The 17,279-nt window shown below is 34.0% G+C and overlaps 2 protein-coding genes across 3 annotated transcripts; both read left to right on the top strand.

Moving 5' to 3' along the window:
- The first annotated feature begins 4,473 nt into the window (after window positions 1-4,473).
- On the top strand, window positions 4,474-16,906 carry LOC108740839 (pyruvate dehydrogenase [acetyl-transferring]-phosphatase 1, mitochondrial). 2 transcript variants are annotated; one of them, XM_018475338.2, is made up of 5 exons: window positions 4,474-4,855; window positions 15,113-15,254; window positions 15,333-15,580; window positions 15,647-15,863; window positions 15,929-16,906. In XM_018475338.2, exons 1-5 carry the CDS (start codon window positions 4,670-4,672, stop codon window positions 16,618-16,620), a joined length of 1,485 nt encoding a protein of 494 aa, XP_018330840.1. In that variant the 5' UTR covers window positions 4,474-4,669; the 3' UTR covers window positions 16,621-16,906. The 2 variants fall into 2 exon arrangements, with proteins under 2 accessions (XP_018330840.1, XP_018330841.1); XM_018475339.2 differs by lacking the exon at window positions 4,474-4,855 and adding an exon at window positions 10,522-10,710.
- On the top strand, window positions 7,719-9,148 carry LOC108740842. Its single transcript, XM_018475342.2, has 2 exons — window positions 7,719-7,826; window positions 8,201-9,148. Exons 1-2 carry the CDS (start codon window positions 7,785-7,787, stop codon window positions 8,942-8,944), a joined length of 786 nt encoding a protein of 261 aa, XP_018330844.1. The 5' UTR covers window positions 7,719-7,784; the 3' UTR covers window positions 8,945-9,148.
- Window positions 16,907-17,279: the final 373 nt, after the last annotated feature.

The following is a 17,279-nucleotide window of genomic DNA, read 5'->3' as shown; positions in this document are numbered from 1 at the left end:
AAGATATGAGTAAGATACGTAACAAAATACAATTAAAATATTGGAGCAGCAAAAAACATCAGACGAAGATAACAGGCTATACGCAATGTATGAATAATAATGTTCGTGTGCAAAATGTGTACTATATTGGTAAATGCATATTATTATAGAATAGTAAAATAATATCTTTTATTTCTCTCCATTTAACGACCAGTTTTTATAACGCTGAAAAATGTTCAGTCCCTTAAGTGTCGTTATATAGAGTTTGCATTGTACTTTTTTTAATTTTTTTAAAGCTGCTTCAAATAGTTTAACTCATTAATCCACTCGAAGTTCATTCGTTATTGGTTCCAACCTTGGTCTTGCTCGTTCAGTCTTGATCTTGGTCTTGCCAGTATAAAGACAACTTTGCATTTTCGCAAGACTGCAAGAGCAAGACAAACTTTGCTCATTACTAGGTACTTGAGATAACATTAAGCTCAAATAATAACTTGAACTACGTAACTTTTTCTGTCAAAAATCGGCATTTAAAGATACAAACATAAATCTGTACTTATGTTAAAAGTAACAGTTACCAGCTTTATCTCCTCCAACGGATTACATAGAATTTCCTGTAACCCAATGAGACGCCAACGTAACCTATCCCAGGAAATTTTCGAAGATAAAACTAGCGACTAGTTAACACATGGGTGGTGTATATGATGGTGCTGCTGCAAACACTTGCGATTAGAGACGTTTTAAAAGACCTCTTGAAGGACAATAAGACAGACACAAAGGTAATAATAACATTCTCCCGCATGGAATGGTTTTACAACCTGTTACAAAGGTATATGAATGGGTCTTTTGTAATGTAACAAATACCCTTGGTCGCTATTATAATCAAAAGACCTATTTTCTTTTTGAAGCCGAAGAATATAGGTACAGAGAGGGAATAAATTCAAACCTGTCCAACTTTATAAATGATTCGGTCCTTCTAAGAATGCGCATGTAGGTATACGAGGGTGGATTGATAAGTTTCCGGCCTAACCAAGAGATGACGCCACTAGGCCTACCTTGAGGTGACATTCTATAGTACCATCCTTGGATAGCTTGTAGCTATAGTTTCAGCCCGATCTCCTTGCTAGTGTAGGTTTGACAGCACGCTGAACANGTCTAAATTAATTCGTATTTCATGAAAAATGATGCCGGAAAGTACCAAGTTTATGTCACACTCGAAAACCATTGGCACTACGAGATTCTGCGTACTTTTTTACATAATAACCATTTCTAAAAGCTCAGTAAATACCTCCCATCTCGCAATGGTCTAACGAGCGCTTTTCTGTGTTTAAATTAATTCGTATTTCATGAAAAATGATGCCGGAAACTACTAATTTGACATCGCACACGAAAACCGTTGGAACCACGAGATTGTGCGTACATTTTTACATAAAAATCATTTCTAAAAGCTCAGTAAACACCTCCCATCTCGCAATGCTCTAACGAGCGCTTTTGTGTGTTTAAATTAATTTGTATTTCATGAAAAATGATGCCGAAAAATACCAAGTTGATGTCACACTCGAAAACCATTGGCACCACAAGATTCTGCGTACTCTTTTACATAACAATCATTTCTAATAGCTCAGTAAATTAGTTCCATCTCGCATTGGTTTCACGAGCGCTTTTCTATGTCTAAATTAATCCGTATTTCATGAAAAATGATGCCGGAAAGTACCATGTTGATGTCGCACTAGAAAACCATTGGCACCACGAGATTTTGCGTACCTTTTTACATAATAATCATTTCTAAAAGCTCAGTAAACACCTCCCATCTCGCAATGCTCTAACGAGCGCTTTTGTGTGTTTAAATTAATTTGTATTTCATGAAAAATGATGCCGAAAAATACCAAGTTGATGTCACACTCGAAAACCATTGGCACCACAAGATTCTGCGTACTCTTTTACATAACAATCATTTCTAATAGCTCAGTAAATTAGTTCCATCTCGCATTGGTTTCACGAGCGCTTTTCTATGTCTAAATTAATTCGTATTTCATGAAAAATGATGCCGGAAAGTACCAAGTTTATGTCACACTCGAAAACCATTGGCACTACGAGATTCTGCGTACTTTTTTACATAATAATCATTTATAAAAGCTCAGTAGACACCTTCCATCTCGCGATGGTCTAACGAGCGCTTTTCTGTGTTTAAATTAACTCGTATATCATGAAAAATAATGCCGGAAAGTACCAAGTTGATGTCGCACTGGAAAACCATTGAAATCACGAGATTCTGCGTACTTTTTTACATAATAATCATTTCTAAAAGCTCAGTAAATACCTCCCATTTCGCAATGGTCTAACGAGCGCTTTTCTGTGTTTAAATTAATTCGTATTTCATCAAAAATGATGCCGGAAACTACTAATTTGACATCGCACACGAAAACCGTTGCAACCAAGAGATTGTGCGTACATTTTTACATAACAATCATTTCTAAAAGCTCAGTAAATTAGTTCCATCTCGCATTGGTTTCACGAGCGCTTTTCTATGTCTAAATTAATCCGTATTTCATGAAAAATGATGCCGGAAAGTACCAAGTTGATGTCGCACTAGAAAACCATTGGCACCACGAGATTCTGCGTACCTTTTTACACAACAATCATTTCTAAAAGCTCAGTAAACACCTTCCATTTCGCAATAGTCTAACGAGCGCTTTTCTGTGTTTGAATTAATTTATATTTCATGAAAAATGATGCCGGAAAGTACCAAGTTGATGTCACACTCGAAAACCATTTACACCACGAGATTCTGCGTACTTTTTTATATAATAATCATTTCCAAAAGCTCAGTAAACACCTTTCATCTCGCAATGGTCTAACGAGCGCTTTTCTGTGTTTAAATTAATTTGTATTTCATGAAAAATGATGCCGGAAAGTACCAAGTTGATGTCACACTGGAAAACCATTGGCACCACGAGATTCTGGGTACTTTTTTACTTAATAATCATTTCTAAAAGCTCAGTAAACACCTTCCATCTCGCAATGCTCTAACGAGCGCTTTTGTGTGTTTAAATTAATTTGTATTTCATGAAAAATGATGCCGAAAAATACCAAGTTGATGTCACACTCGAAAACCATTGGCACCACAAGATTCTGCGTACTCTTTTACATAACAATCATTTCTAATAGCTCAGTAAATTAGTTCCATCTCGCATTGGTTTCACGAGCGCTTTTCTATGTCTAAATTAATTCGTATTTCATGAAAAATGATGCCGGAAAGTACCAAGTTTATGTCACACTCGAAAACCATTGGCACTACGAGATTCTGCGTACTTTTTTACATAATAACCATTTCTAAAAGCTCAGTAAATACCTCCCATCTCGCAATGGTCTAACGAGCGCTTTTCTGTGTTTAAATTAATTCGTATTTCATGAAAAATGATGCCGGAAACTACTAATTTGACATCGCACACGAAAACCGTTGGAACCACGAGATTGTGCGTACATTTTTACATAACAATCATTTATAAAAGCTCAGTAAATTAGTTCCATCTCGCATTGGTTTCACGAGCGCTTTTCTATGTCTAAATTAATCCGTATTTCATGAAAAATGATGCCGGAAAGTACCAAGTTTATGTCACACTCGAAAACCATTGGCACTACGGGATTCTGCGTACTTTTTTACATAATAATCATTTCTAAAAGCTCAGTAAATACCACCCATCTCGCAATGGTCTAACGAGCGCTTTTCTGTGTTTAAATTAATTCGTATTTTATGAAAAATGATGCCGGAAAGTACCAAGTTGATGTAGCACTGGAAAACCATTGGCACCACGAGATTCTGCGTACTTTTTTACATAATAGTCATTTCTAAAAGCTCACTAAACACCTTCCATCTCGCAATGGTCTAACGAGCGCTTTTCTGTGGTTAAATTAATTCGTATTTCATGAAGAGTAATGCCGGAAACTACTAATTTGACATCGCACTCGAAAACCGTTGACACTACGAGATTCTGCGTACTTTTTTACATAACAATCATTTCTAAAAGCTCAGTAAATTAGTTCCATCTCGCATTGGTTTCACGAGCGCTTTTCTATGTCTAAATTAATTTGTATTTCATGAAAAATGATACCGGAAAGTACCAAGTTGATGTCCCACTCGAAAACCATTGGCACCACGAGATTCTGCGTACGGTTTTACATAATAATCATTTCTAAAAGCTCAGTAAACACCTTCCATCTCACAATGTTTTAACGAGCGCTTTTATATGTCTAAGTTAATTCGTATTTCATGAAAAATGATGGCGGAAACTACTAATTTGACATCGCACTCGAAAACCGTTGACACTACGAGATTCTGCGTACTTTTTTACATAACAATCANAACTGGTGGCTTCATGAGATTCTGTATTCTATTTTTTCATAATTATGACTTCTCTTAGTTTAGTGAATACCTTACTTCTCCCGAATGATAGACACTATCTTTCGTAGATTAAACACATCGCTACAGTAGGCCAAGTGCACAGCTGTTATAATGTATGTACATAACCTGTAAATTTGTTAGTTAAGATTTTGGCTTTTAAAAATAGAAAATAGTAACCTTGTGGCGTCGTTTTTGTAAATTTGTTTTTTATTCTAATAGAGTGTGATTTGCTCGGAAATGTGGAGTTGTTTGCAAAATTTAAGATACTAGTTTGTACTACAGGAAGAGGTTATGGCTTTAGGACCACAGCGGTTTCTTCACAAAAAAAGTATTGTTTCCTTTGGTAAATTTGTTCCAAAGTGTGTAATATCTTCCTGTGAAAGACATGGTTTTATTACTGGTTGTTGTTACGCTTCGCGTTTTATTCGGTCGACTGGTGAACCGAAGTCGGCATTTGCAAGATTGTCACCACAAGAGGTAAAAACAATAAAATCATTGCGCATTTTTCTAATATCTTCTAACAATTTCATTTATTATAAATATAATAAATATCATGTGCCTTTTGCTTATAGTTAAGTGGTAGTGTGAAATGTTGCTGCTTAAAGTGTCATAAAATTAAGTACATATTTAAACGTTATAAAATTTTGATTTGCTTGTATGTGTTAATTGCAAAAAAATTGGTTTTTACTGTAAGCGCCTATGAAGTAATTTTTGTAGTGGTTGTATGATAGTTAATTTACAGTAAATTAGTTCTAATGAATATCTAGATCTATCTGACTTTTGCATATGCAACACACACATCATTCCTGCAATTTATTGTTGTAAAAATTCCCGAAACTTTTACTAGGGTATTCCCCCAATAAAAGTGGATGGGATGAAATTTAAAATATATGCAGGAAAATATACAACCCCCTTTTTTAAAACATAAACATCTAGCTTGCGATTACTTAAATTTGTTCTCCTTATTAATTGTAACACTAATATGCTACTAAATTATTATTTTCGTTTTGGACTAATACTTTTCTGAAGAAACATGAAACTCAAAGGTGAAATTTCTACAAATCCTGTTAGGTAATTATTATTCTTTTCTGCTAAAATGAGAGTGTGTCAATTATTATGATCATATTTTTCGTGTTTTGTGGGTTAGTGAAGAAGAAAGTTGACTATTGAATATCGGATTTCTACTTATAAACATTGGGTTGATAAAAAAATGTAACGAGTATTAAAAATCAAATGTATATACTTATAATAATTGTAAAATGTACAATTTAGCTTTTTGATAATAAACACTAATCGAAATGTTAATTTTATTAATTTATTTAAGCCCTACAAGAAGGTAAGTGGTTTTCATTAAGTTTATAATAGTAACAGTCCTCTGAATTGATTTTACTTTGGGTGGTTAAGAATTTGGATAAGTCTGGATTATAATTATTTAGTTAATCAATCTGCATAATCAGTTATATCATAAGAAGCATGCTTGCTTACTTAGCTATGTATGTATTTGGTAAGGGCTAAATTACATAATGGTTTGGGAATGGTTTTCTTTTCATTGTTGTCTAGTTGCAGGGTAAATGCTGATTAGAAATAGACAGGAGTGATTTGCTATAAATTGGGGCAATCAATTACTCTTTTGATTAGGGTTGTAACGGATGCGCATGAGGGTGCAAACTGTAAGGAGGTTAAACTTGCTTGCGGATGAGGGTGCGGATTATTGAAAGTCTAGAGTTGCGGACGCGGATGAGTATGAGAATATGGATGCAAATACGAATGTATTGTTTTTTTTTTCTTTCTGAAAATACTTAGCAAATTTTGAGAACTCAATCAATTTTCAAATATCATCATCAGAATGTGTGGATTTTAAATTTAAAGTGCAGGTGAAGATGTAGATATTAAATTTCCTGCGGGTCATCCGCAGTTGCGGATGCGGACGTGGTTACGTATTCGTTACACCTATACAGATAATTAATTTTCGAAAAGACTTTTGTGACTGGCCGTTTTTTGTCATTGTTTTTAACGAATGTGACGCCCAGTAACCTCCTCAGCGTTTATATGGTGTAAACAAAAAGAGGCGACTTCAATNAAGATTAGAGCAATTAAGCTGTCTGAAAATTAATTACTCCTTTGCTTAATTAATTCTCGTTTACTAAAAGTGATAATAACGAAAATTCCAATTTTTGATATCAACACTTAATTTGTTTTAATTAATAGTAAAAACCTTTCACCCCTTAATCAACTTTGGTATTTACAATAACTAGTATTGTTACTTCTGAATTCCAATTTATGAAAATTCGTGCTATGCATCACAAGTTTATGTTAGGCTATGATGCGCAACATGGACAGTGGGCGCGGCGGAAAAGAAAAGGTTACAAGCGTTCGAACTGTGGTGTTATAGGATGATGATGAGGATATCGTGGGTAGAAAAGGTTAGAAATGAAGAGGTATTGGAAACAATAGAACAGAGGACTCTATGGAAGTCAATAAAACTATAATCGCTTCAAAACCATTAATTTAGTTTTAATTCGTTCAACGTTTTTGCTAGGATATTTTCAAAACTTTCTTCCTGGGTACATTTTTCGGATTATAAATTATGGAAATAAAGTGGGACTTATTGTTAGTATTTTACTTGCATATTTTTGCAAAAGATTGTGGGTATTTAAGAATTAGAAATACGGAAGTATCGAAAAAGAGGAAACTGTGGAAGCTAATAAGGAAAATGAAAGATACGATGGTGAAGCACTTTCTGAGACGTGAAGGACTAGTTAAAGACATAGAAAAGCAGAAACAGAGTAAGGAAGGACACCTTCTTAGGCATGAAGGTCTAGTCAGAGACATATTAGAGGCAGAAACAGGAGTTAGGAGGGGTAGAGGTAGACCTAGATTAGATTACTGTTCGCAAATAGTTAAGGATGTGGGTTGTTCTAGCTTTAGGGAAACGCGAAGATTAGCTCAGGATAGGATAAAGTGGAGGTGTTTGTCCAACCCGTCTTAGGACTGATGACCTTACTATGATGATGATACTGGTGAGTAATATAGGTACTACTTTTGTTTTATACTGTACTTCATCATTTTGTTTATTTTTATGCAATGAAAAAATAACTATTTGGTTCAAAGAGTACTAGAGTAGTATCATCATAATAATAAATAATTCTGGAAAGACATAAATATTTTTTTTGCTGAATTCCGTCATAATGACAATGGAAAAACTTTTTGGTCTTGAAAAGATTAATATTTGATTCGGGTTCCTTATCTGTCTATGTATTTCTTTTGAATTACGTTTGTTATTCAACAAACATAATAATTTATACCTTTTGTTGATGATGATAACAATGTTTAACGAAATACGAATATTCTTAGGTGTTACTCGATTAGTCTGTTTCCATTTGTTATTTGGCAACGATAGGTCACCATGATTTTTCGTTGCTTTTTAGTAACATTTGCTCTTTTAAGTGTAAGTACATTTTGATTTCTTTCTCGTTTGTGTTTGTTTGTAATACGGGCATGTATGCTTATTATTTAATTAAAATATTGTTTTGCCATTTGTAATGATCAAAAGGGGAACTCTCTTTATAACGTAGGTACAATAACAAACGAAATAAATACTAATCTTAAAACCCTTCATTCGACATCAAACGTGATTAAACATTAATCTCAATTATTGCTATTTGCTGTCGTTTTCAATGCAAATTTGGGAGATATCAAAACTGAATATAATTCGTTTTGTACATGAAATATTTATTTATTTATTGTGATATACATGTGGCCGGACAAAAATGTGAGAATTGAATTTTACAAGAAGTTGAAGGTTCCAATTTTTTTGTATAGGCTCCAATTTTGAGTAATTGTTTCGCTATTGATGCGGAACTCAAGTTACTTCCAAAAGATGCTAATGCCGTCGGTGCACTTCAAAGAATAGTCCTCTTACAAGATTTGAACTTGAAGAATTTGAATCAAAAACTGGATTATTACGGACTTCCAGGCTTAGATATCATACCTACCGAAGTAGCTCTAAACGAATACCGATTTTCACTATCACAGACCTTACAATTTGTTCAACTTTCAAGATTTCTTGCACCAAACATCTACAACGAAATTGTCTTACTTGCCGGTCCCCCTGTTAGTGCTATTGCAGACGTTTTTCAACAAAACAACATTGAAGACATTAACGGACTTATTAACGAATTGGATTTGTCAATCCGCAGAATTTTTCTACCGTTTAAACCAAAGAATGCTTTAGAAAGGAAAAAGAGAGATGCCGAAAAGGCCTTGTCTTTGCAAGGTAAAGACGCGGACATTGATGCCCTGTGGAATTTTGTTTTGGGAAGTTTTAAGGATATTATCAACAACCAAGTGGAATCATTAACATCTCTACTTATTTCTCAAATCAATACAAGGATAGAAGGAGTTATTGCCGAAATCCGTGCGTGGAATTTGAAAGGTTTTGCACTTGATATTTCGGAAAGTGTAATTGGAGTTCTTCAACTTATTTCGAGCATAATTATAGAGCAGTTGCATGGTTTCCAGTCGTATGTTGCTAATCAGTTAATTTCCATTCCGTCTCTCAATTAAAACAACAAACAACACACTAAAGATAGATTAAATGGTAATGAAAAATGAGCAGATAGTAGAAATATTTTGGTGTAAAAATCAATTACTTTGATAAAATATTTCTTTTTTGTGCTGTAATGAATTATACCATTTTCTTTTTATATAATTTCGCTTAAATATGCATACGTGTATATTTTTGCATCTGTAAATAAAGTATAACAATTCTTTTGTCTTTTTGATAAATTATAACAATTATTTGTAAGTGGGTTGATGATATGATTTGACATTTTGGTGTTCATCGTTTTCATATAAATCCATAATTAAATAGTATTAAATTTTGAATATTCGAACTTTAGAGTTACTCTTTTCATAAAGTCATTTTGTATCTTACGACAAACATTATTTGGACAGATTTCGTCGGTATACTACCATCAGTACTGAGGTAGATTATAGGCTGAGTCTTAATAAAAATTTCTATTATCAGTTTTATTAAAAATCATAACTAAACTAACAGTTTTTCTAACCAAAAGAAGATGATTATAAATACAGTTAAATTGTTGAACTATTGGCTTTACGTCATCAAAATAGTCTAAACGAATCAATCCAAAAAGTGATAGTAACACTTTCTTGTAATATAGATAATACAGTATAGGTTACATCGTCTATTCAAGAGGGATGAACGTATGTCGTAACCAACTTTGCATGCCGCTTGTCATATGAGGTAATACGAAAGATGGAATATGTATCTACCAAAAACAGTAATGTTGTACATACAGTCAAATTATTGAATGATTGGGTTTACGTCATGGAAATAGTCTAAACGATTCAATTGAAAACGTAATGGCAAAGCTTCTAATATAGAAAATGAAATATATATTGCAACGTTTTAAATTTATTCAAGTAAAATGAACGTATGTCATAACTAACCTTGCATGTCACTCTGTCATGAGGTAATACGATAGATTCTATATTCAGCAGTTATGATTGTATATACAGTCAAATTATTGAAAGATTGGGTTTACGTCATCGAAATAGTTTAAACGAATCAATCTAAAAAGTAATCAAGATTTCGAAGTAGTTTTCAGAGAAATAAGTGATATTTTTAGATATTTCTTCTTCATAACTGCCATCAACCCTATCGATATTCCTTGTATTTAAATGAAATTATGGAGTGATATTTGCACAGTAATGCATGGGAAATATACAGTTCTCATACTTGTCTGTCTTTGATATGTGAATAGTCTAGTAACTTCATTTCAGACACTAATGTTTTATTGCAACATTGGTAGCTAATTTTAGATAGGTAATTAAACGTACCAAATTGCAGAAAATAATTTTCTTATTCGTTACAAGCACTAATTTGTCGGTAAATGTAAATATTTTCCTTTTTTTGTGCCAATTTCCTACATTCTACTTAGATAAACTGTATTTTTTGTTTCTGGGAAACTATAACACACTATTGAGATCATCAGAATAAAATTATTATGTTTTTACATTCTTTTGTTTATTTGATGTTTTATCTTTAATTACGTTGCACTTGTTTGTATGCATATGTATTATTATAAAGTATAAATTGTATTAATTTTGTTTTCTCAAGAGTATAATAATTGCGGGAAGATTACATAAGTCGATGTATAAAACGCGTTTATAAACCTGACCTGCAAAAAGATAACTCAGTATTTATTGTAACAACCGTTCCTGGGTAAAACAATAGATACCTACTTACTGAAAGTTTTATAGTAAAAATGTATCTACTTTATTCCATAATAATATCTTCATTTTTAATGGTAAGTAATTTTTATTTTATGGCTACGTATAAAACCTGGCTGCGCTATTTAAGATATTACGATGTTGCAGGGTTACAACCTACAATATTTACAAAATTCATCACAGCAGTTTTATATTACTACTAAACACAATATATTAACTATTAAAGGTAATTTAGAATGATATAAACCTTAGTCTTGGGTTGCGTATTTTGTACAGTTTAAGTGGGAACTACATTCCCAGTTGATTCCGTCGAGGCCCATGGTTAGAAGCAATACAATAGCAATGGAGTCACTCTTTTCTTAATATCAAATGTGATAAAGCCCGCCTTTCGGACATCTGAAGGTTCATGTTATTCTAAATTACCTATACAACGTATATAAATATATATATAACTATATAATATACGAAGGGGCGTTTTTATGTTCGCGGAATAGGGGGTAAAATGTGGAAGTAAAAGAGAAATTTATTTTTCCTTTTCAATATATTCACCTGCTACCTTTATACATTTTTTCGATCTTTCAATCAACTTTTTTTCAAGTTTGGGAATAGGTAATAATCGCTGGGAGCTAAGTCAGGACTATAGGGTAGGTGAGCCAAAATTTCGAAGCTCACCTTCTGTAGAGCAGCCATCGCAACACGGGTCTTGTCAACAGGTGCCTTGTCGTACAGAAGGAGGACACTTTTGGTCAATTTTCCTCTTCCTTCTTCTTTGACTGCTTCCTTTAACCGCTCTAGGATTGAAACATAGTATTCTCCGGTTATAGAGACACCTTTATCTTTATAATCGATCAACAGGATCCCTTCTGAGTCCCAAAAGGCTATTGCCATGATTTTACTAGCCGACTGTGACACCTTAAACTTCTTGGGTGGTGATGTGCCGTTTTTATGCCACTGCATAGAATCCTGGTTGGACTCAGGTTCATATTGATGAACCCAAATTTCGTCCCCAGTAACAATTCAAGTTAATACTCCATCTTTATCTATACTACAGAGGTCCAAAAACGTGCGAGAAGACGTCACACGCGTCTCGGCAACCATCTTGTGCCGACTTTAGTAATGTCAAGATGATCGTGAAGAATTTTAAAAATGGTTGTATCTGATACTCTTATCATTTCTGCGAGTTGTTTCTTCTTAAGTCAGGCATCTTCCAGTATAAATTTTTCGACTTTTTGAATTATTTCCGGTGTGATCACTTCGATCGGCCGGCCTGGCCGTTGGTCGTCTTCAAGTGAATCCATGCCTTGCTTAAAGAGTGCATATCACTTGCAAACTATAGTTTCACCTGGACAAGAGCCCCTGTAAACCAATGACATCTCTTTCAGTATGGTTTCAATTGATTTTCCTTGCTTGTTAAGGAACTTTATAACAGCGCGGTACTCAATTTTCTCTATATTTCACAATTTGTTCCCGATTGACGATAATTCAAAGACCACTGACCTAATTACGATAATACTTGGTATTTATACTAATAATGAGTTGCTTAATTCGTAATGATTCAAGTAAGTACCCTTACTAATGATCTACCTACCCATTCCGCGAAAAACGCACCCTCGTATGTATGTAAAAGTTATATTTACGTACAATTTCAAAAGAAAATTTGTTATGCTGACACTGATCTTAAGAAGTAATTCTGTTTGAATAGCTTTTCCATGTGATTTCAGTTATTTAAAATAAACTCATCTCATACGTTACTATGGAACGAAAATAGTGACGTCGACAGATTGGATGTATTGGATTCTACAGGAAATATCCAAGGACTAATACTATTGGATGGTTTGGATTTGAAAAATTTGGATAGCAAACTTCAGTATTTCGGTTTACCACAGTTGAATCTAACATCTGCTGAAGTCAAGCTTGACGATTACCGTTTATTAATCGGTCAGATTTTACGCGCAGTGTATTATTCAAAATACATTGTTCCAAAAGTATATGAACAGATAAACGATGTTTTGAGAAAACCACTACTTACAGTATCGCAATTACTGGAAGAGTACGACATTAGAAACATTAATTGTCTTATTGATAAAGCCAGTGCTGGGATCAGGAACGGACTTAGTTTATTTTCAAATTCAACCCTCCAGAGGAGTAAAAGGTCTTTAGAAACGTCTTCCTTAGAGAGTAATGGGACAATAGACGAAGTACTTAACAATATCAAACAATTGTTAAAATATGCAATAACTGCTACGGTTTCCTTTACTCAAATGCAGATTACCTATTTGATTGATAGTGTGAGTAGTTCGTTGCGAGCTTGGGGTTATTCCGAATTTATTCAAGATCTACTAAATGTTTTAAGAAACGCTTTGTACGAAGTTTTGGATATTATTCTAAAAGCAGTATCCGAATTTAAGCAGGGAATTGATTCTATTTTTGCTGCAGAAGGTTTGCCTTCTTTAGAAGCCGTATCCGATACCATCAAGAACATTTTGAAGGATATTTGGATCAAAATTAACTTTCTCTTTAAAACTCGTGTAATAACTTTCATAAATTACCTTATAAATCAACAATGGCGTTGATAATTAATGTAAAAGTTCTTGTTTTATATTATTCGAGAAAGTGTCTAATTATTTTTAGTCGCATATCATTATTTATACATGTTCAAGTCAATTTAGGCAGGCTAATTCCTAAATTAAAATATATATTACATTTATCATGTTTATAACGACATCGTGTATAACGACGGTGACGTCCCGGATATAGTGGCGAAAGGTAGAGATCCCGTCTTCATTTTGTATAAACCTTGGACTACGGAATTATAAAGTATAAAGTGTCAGTACAGTTAGACGAGGAGAGTGAAGCCTCTCAGGAGAGAGAAGTTGATAATGCTCATACACTTGTGCCTACATTTCATTGGCTGCGTATCTTCCCTCTCCCTTGGCCTTAGTTCTTCATCATCATGATCATCACAAGGCAGTCAGTTCTAAAACCGGTTGGAGACCTACCTTAACTGTTTGCTATCCTGAACTAATGTTCGCATTTCCCTAAAACTACAATATCCTACATCCTTAATTATTTGTGAACAGCTACTTCTCTTAATTCTTGTTTCTGCATTTAATATATTTCCAACTAGCCCAGTTATTATGAATTAAAATGGAGTTTGAGTTTCTTTACTTATATTAACCCCTATAAATTTATATTGTTTTACTTAAAAAATATATATTTTTGACAGCTCCCACATTTTTCGCTTCAGAAGATATTTGTTTGCAAATTTCGGGAATGACTCCTGTTATTGCAAAGCGGAACTGCGCACAGCGTCAGCGTTACTATTGCGCGTGCTCAATGCGAGCAGCCAATACAATCTAGGCACATGATACCTCTATATCCTCGACAGTCTCCTCCTCGCTAGTTTATACTTTTTTCCTGTATTATTTCGTAGTCCATAGAACAAACACGTAAGACATTATGACATCACCTATACACAACTATGTAGTCCCTTTAGTGGCCCTTTATTACTGAAGTTGTATATTTATGAAGACAATAAATGTACCTTTTTGTAAATGTGTATTATTTAATTAGAACTCCAGTTAATCATCACTATGCTATTAATTTTTCTGTAAAATTGAATGCTCTTGGTTTTAGCGTTTTAATTAAGCCTTACAATTTAACTGTTATGCATATTTTTGATGTCAAGTGATTGTGCAAGCATACCAAAACAACATACGTATCATATCATACCTTATCTCTTATTTACAATGTTCTGCCCAAAACGCTAAATATAATAATGTCTTAAACTAATGTAAATAATGAGTACCTAGAAGAAAATTACAACGATGATTTTCGCTCCCTTACGAAACAATACAGATTTTGTTGCTATCAGCCGTTTTAAAAGAGTCACAATAATAAAAATTCTTATAATTAGTCACTTTTGTTGTTAATAAGCACATTTAAATGTACTTATTGAGAATTGTACGTGTAATAAATTAGAATAAATATTTTCATGAAAATGTATTTTCACTAAGAAATATAGGTAACCAGTGCTATTGAAATAATAATTAATATGTTATTTTGAAATTGTAAGGGTTTCGTTTTTAGTTTTGTAATGTCTCGCGGTATATTGTAGTAATTACTAATTCAAACTTATTCTAATTGTACGTGGTGACTTACCATGTTCGCCAAATAGTTCTTTTTGATTCAAGATGACACATCGTAGCGCCACAGCCTGAAAAAAAGAGACTCTGTAAAGCATGATAGCCTAGTTTTCATATTCTATGAACTCTTTAATATGTATTAAACAAAAACAAGATAGCAGACAAATTGATAAATTGATGCAAGTAAATCTAAGGAAAAAGAAAATGAAAATGTATGTCTCAAAGTTGATCAATTCTAGTAATTTCATTGGGCATCATGCAAACCATAATTGTGCAGCGGTAGTTTCACTATAGTTTTCCTTGAATCAAATCTTCAAAGTAATAATTGTTGCAGGTTGATTCAGTCCTGCATGCAAATGAATTCAGTTACGAATTTCCTGAACACAAATCTGTTAAATCGTATGACTCCAATCAATTGGCTTCAAACAATCCCATCGAAGATACCAGGTCAGAAGCTTCATGTATCCCAACACCAGGTACCGTAGATGAATCGTCTTTTGCACCTTGTACATTTCTCTGATTCGAATTTAGATGGTGCTTACAATTTGTTTTAGGTATTCTCATGGGAATCTTTGATGGTCATGGTGGAGGAGCTTGTGCCCAGGTAGTTGCAAAACGTATTTTCAAATACATCAGCGCTTGCCTCATGTCGCCTGATCAATTGAAAGAGTATCTTCAATTGGCGGAGACAAATGAGCCAATGAAACTGCTCAAAACTTATAACGACAAAGTGCAATTTGTAGAAGACGTTCGTGATATTTATAGGAATAGTTTTAAATTATTCGTAAATGATTTAATAAAGGTATAATACATATATACTTTCTAGTAATATCAATTTTTGATATTTATTTGTTTCTCTTTCCCCTAGGACACAAATAGATCATGGACCAATGTTCACGAAGCTTTGGAAAAAGCAGTCTTGCGTTTAGACGACGATATTTCGAGGGAAGCTTTGACTACTCCATCTGGAGGCGTCAATATGAAAACTTTGTCCGTTGCCATGTCTGGATGTGTTGCAATTATTGCCCATATTAATGGTCCTCATCTCAATATTGCTCACGTTGGTGACGCTTGTGCAGTGCTCGGTGTGTAAATTATTTCTCTGTCTCATTGATAGCTCTTCCTATGTTTTTTTTTTTTGAAATTCAAGGTACTCAAAAAGAAAATCATTGGACAGCGACAAAATTAACAGTGGAGCACAATATAGAAAATGCGGAAGAAGTCGAAAGGATATTAGGGGAACATCCGACAACTGAAAGCGACACTGTTCTCAGAATGGATCGGCTCCTTGGTCAGCTGGCTCCTCTTCGTTCTATAGGTGATTTCAGGTACAAATGGAGCAAAGACATTATGCAAAACGTAGTGGTAAAGGTATTGGGCGACCAATATCTTCCCCCAAACTACCACACGCCTCCTTATTTAACTGCTAAACCAGAAGTGAATTACCACAAGCTGACTCCGAATGACAAGTTTTTGGTAATAGCTTCGGATGGGTTATGGGACGTTATCAGTCCGGCGGAAGTGGTCAACCTTGTGGGAAAACACATGAGCGGAAAAGTCACCTTGAGCCCCTTGTTTCTACCAAGACGAAATATGAAATTGGGAGAAATAGAAGAAGTATTGCAACAAAGAAAAGAAAGTATGAAATTGAAGCCCAAGGACAAGAATGCTGCCACCCATTTAATACGAAACGCGTTAGGCGGTACTGAGTTTGGAATTGACCATGGCAAACTTTCTCAGATGCTCAGTCTACCTGTTGAAGTTTCTAGAGTTTTTAGGGACGACATTACAGTTACTGTGATTTACTTTGATTCAGATTATTTAGGTCACTGTCCGCCGTAGTATCATATTAAATTATTTATACTGGACGCCTAATTTTGGATGTCCATACGTATCGAAATTAGTTTCTTCTCTAATGTAGGAGAATGTTTATGATTCAGTGAAGTGTTTAATAGTCTTACAAATGATTACTCGCATTGTGAAGCAAGTTCCGACATTACAACTACCGACAAAAGAATATTTTCGGATCTTTATTAATAACATTGTATAAAAAGTACATAATATATTTTGTAACTTTTTTTCGAAGTGATACAACACCGGAGAAAATATATATGAAATTATCAATCAATTATTTTTCTTGTGTTACGTATTCAGGGGATCAAAGAAAACATGACCTCTTGTGAGAATGTTGATTCTGATGATTTCCTCCTTTAGCTTTTCGATTCGTCCTGCAATTGTTTAGTAATTAATATAGGTAAAATTTTAAATTAGGAATTAATTTTTGCGGGGGAAGCAGAGAAATACAGATCACTGTAGGGATCATATGCTGGTCAGTTTACATGATCTTTAGATACTTAGTCAGGGTAATAATGTCATGTTTTAGGAATTATAGGTAAAACTGCTTAGGTAAGTGTTTGTACAAATTTCAAATCTTGAACCAAGAAAATAAGAAAGGAGGCTACCGAGATTGGCCTGTAAAAGAGGAAGTGAATGAGAGAGTG

This window comes from Agrilus planipennis, unplaced genomic scaffold (assembly GCF_000699045.2).
Source record: "Agrilus planipennis isolate EAB-ADULT unplaced genomic scaffold, Apla_2.0 scaffold3, whole genome shotgun sequence".
NCBI classification, from domain to species: Eukaryota; Metazoa; Arthropoda; class Insecta; order Coleoptera; family Buprestidae; genus Agrilus; species Agrilus planipennis.
Note: the sequence above shows the minus strand (reverse complement) of the source record. Positions and strands in the feature narration are given on the sequence as shown.

What these genes read in the sequence shown, in the direction of transcription:
- LOC108740839 (XM_018475338.2), top strand. Translation starts at nt 4,670, where the DNA reads ATGGCTTTAGGACCACAGCGGTTTCTTCACAAAAAAAGTATTGTTTCC. An exon ending in CAAGATTGTCACCACAAGAG is followed by an intron (nt 4,856 to 15,112) that starts GTAAAAACAATA and finishes TAATTGTTGCAG; the next exon opens with GTTGATTCAGTCCTGCATGC. An exon ending in TCGTAAATGATTTAATAAAG is followed by an intron (nt 15,581 to 15,646) that starts GTATAATACATA and finishes TCTTTCCCCTAG; the next exon opens with GACACAAATAGATCATGGAC.
- LOC108740842 (XM_018475342.2), top strand. Translation starts at nt 7,785, where the DNA reads ATGATTTTTCGTTGCTTTTTAGTAACATTTGCTCTTTTAAGT. An exon ending in TAACATTTGCTCTTTTAAGT is followed by an intron (nt 7,827 to 8,200) that starts GTAAGTACATTT and finishes TTTTTTGTATAG; the next exon opens with GCTCCAATTTTGAGTAATTG.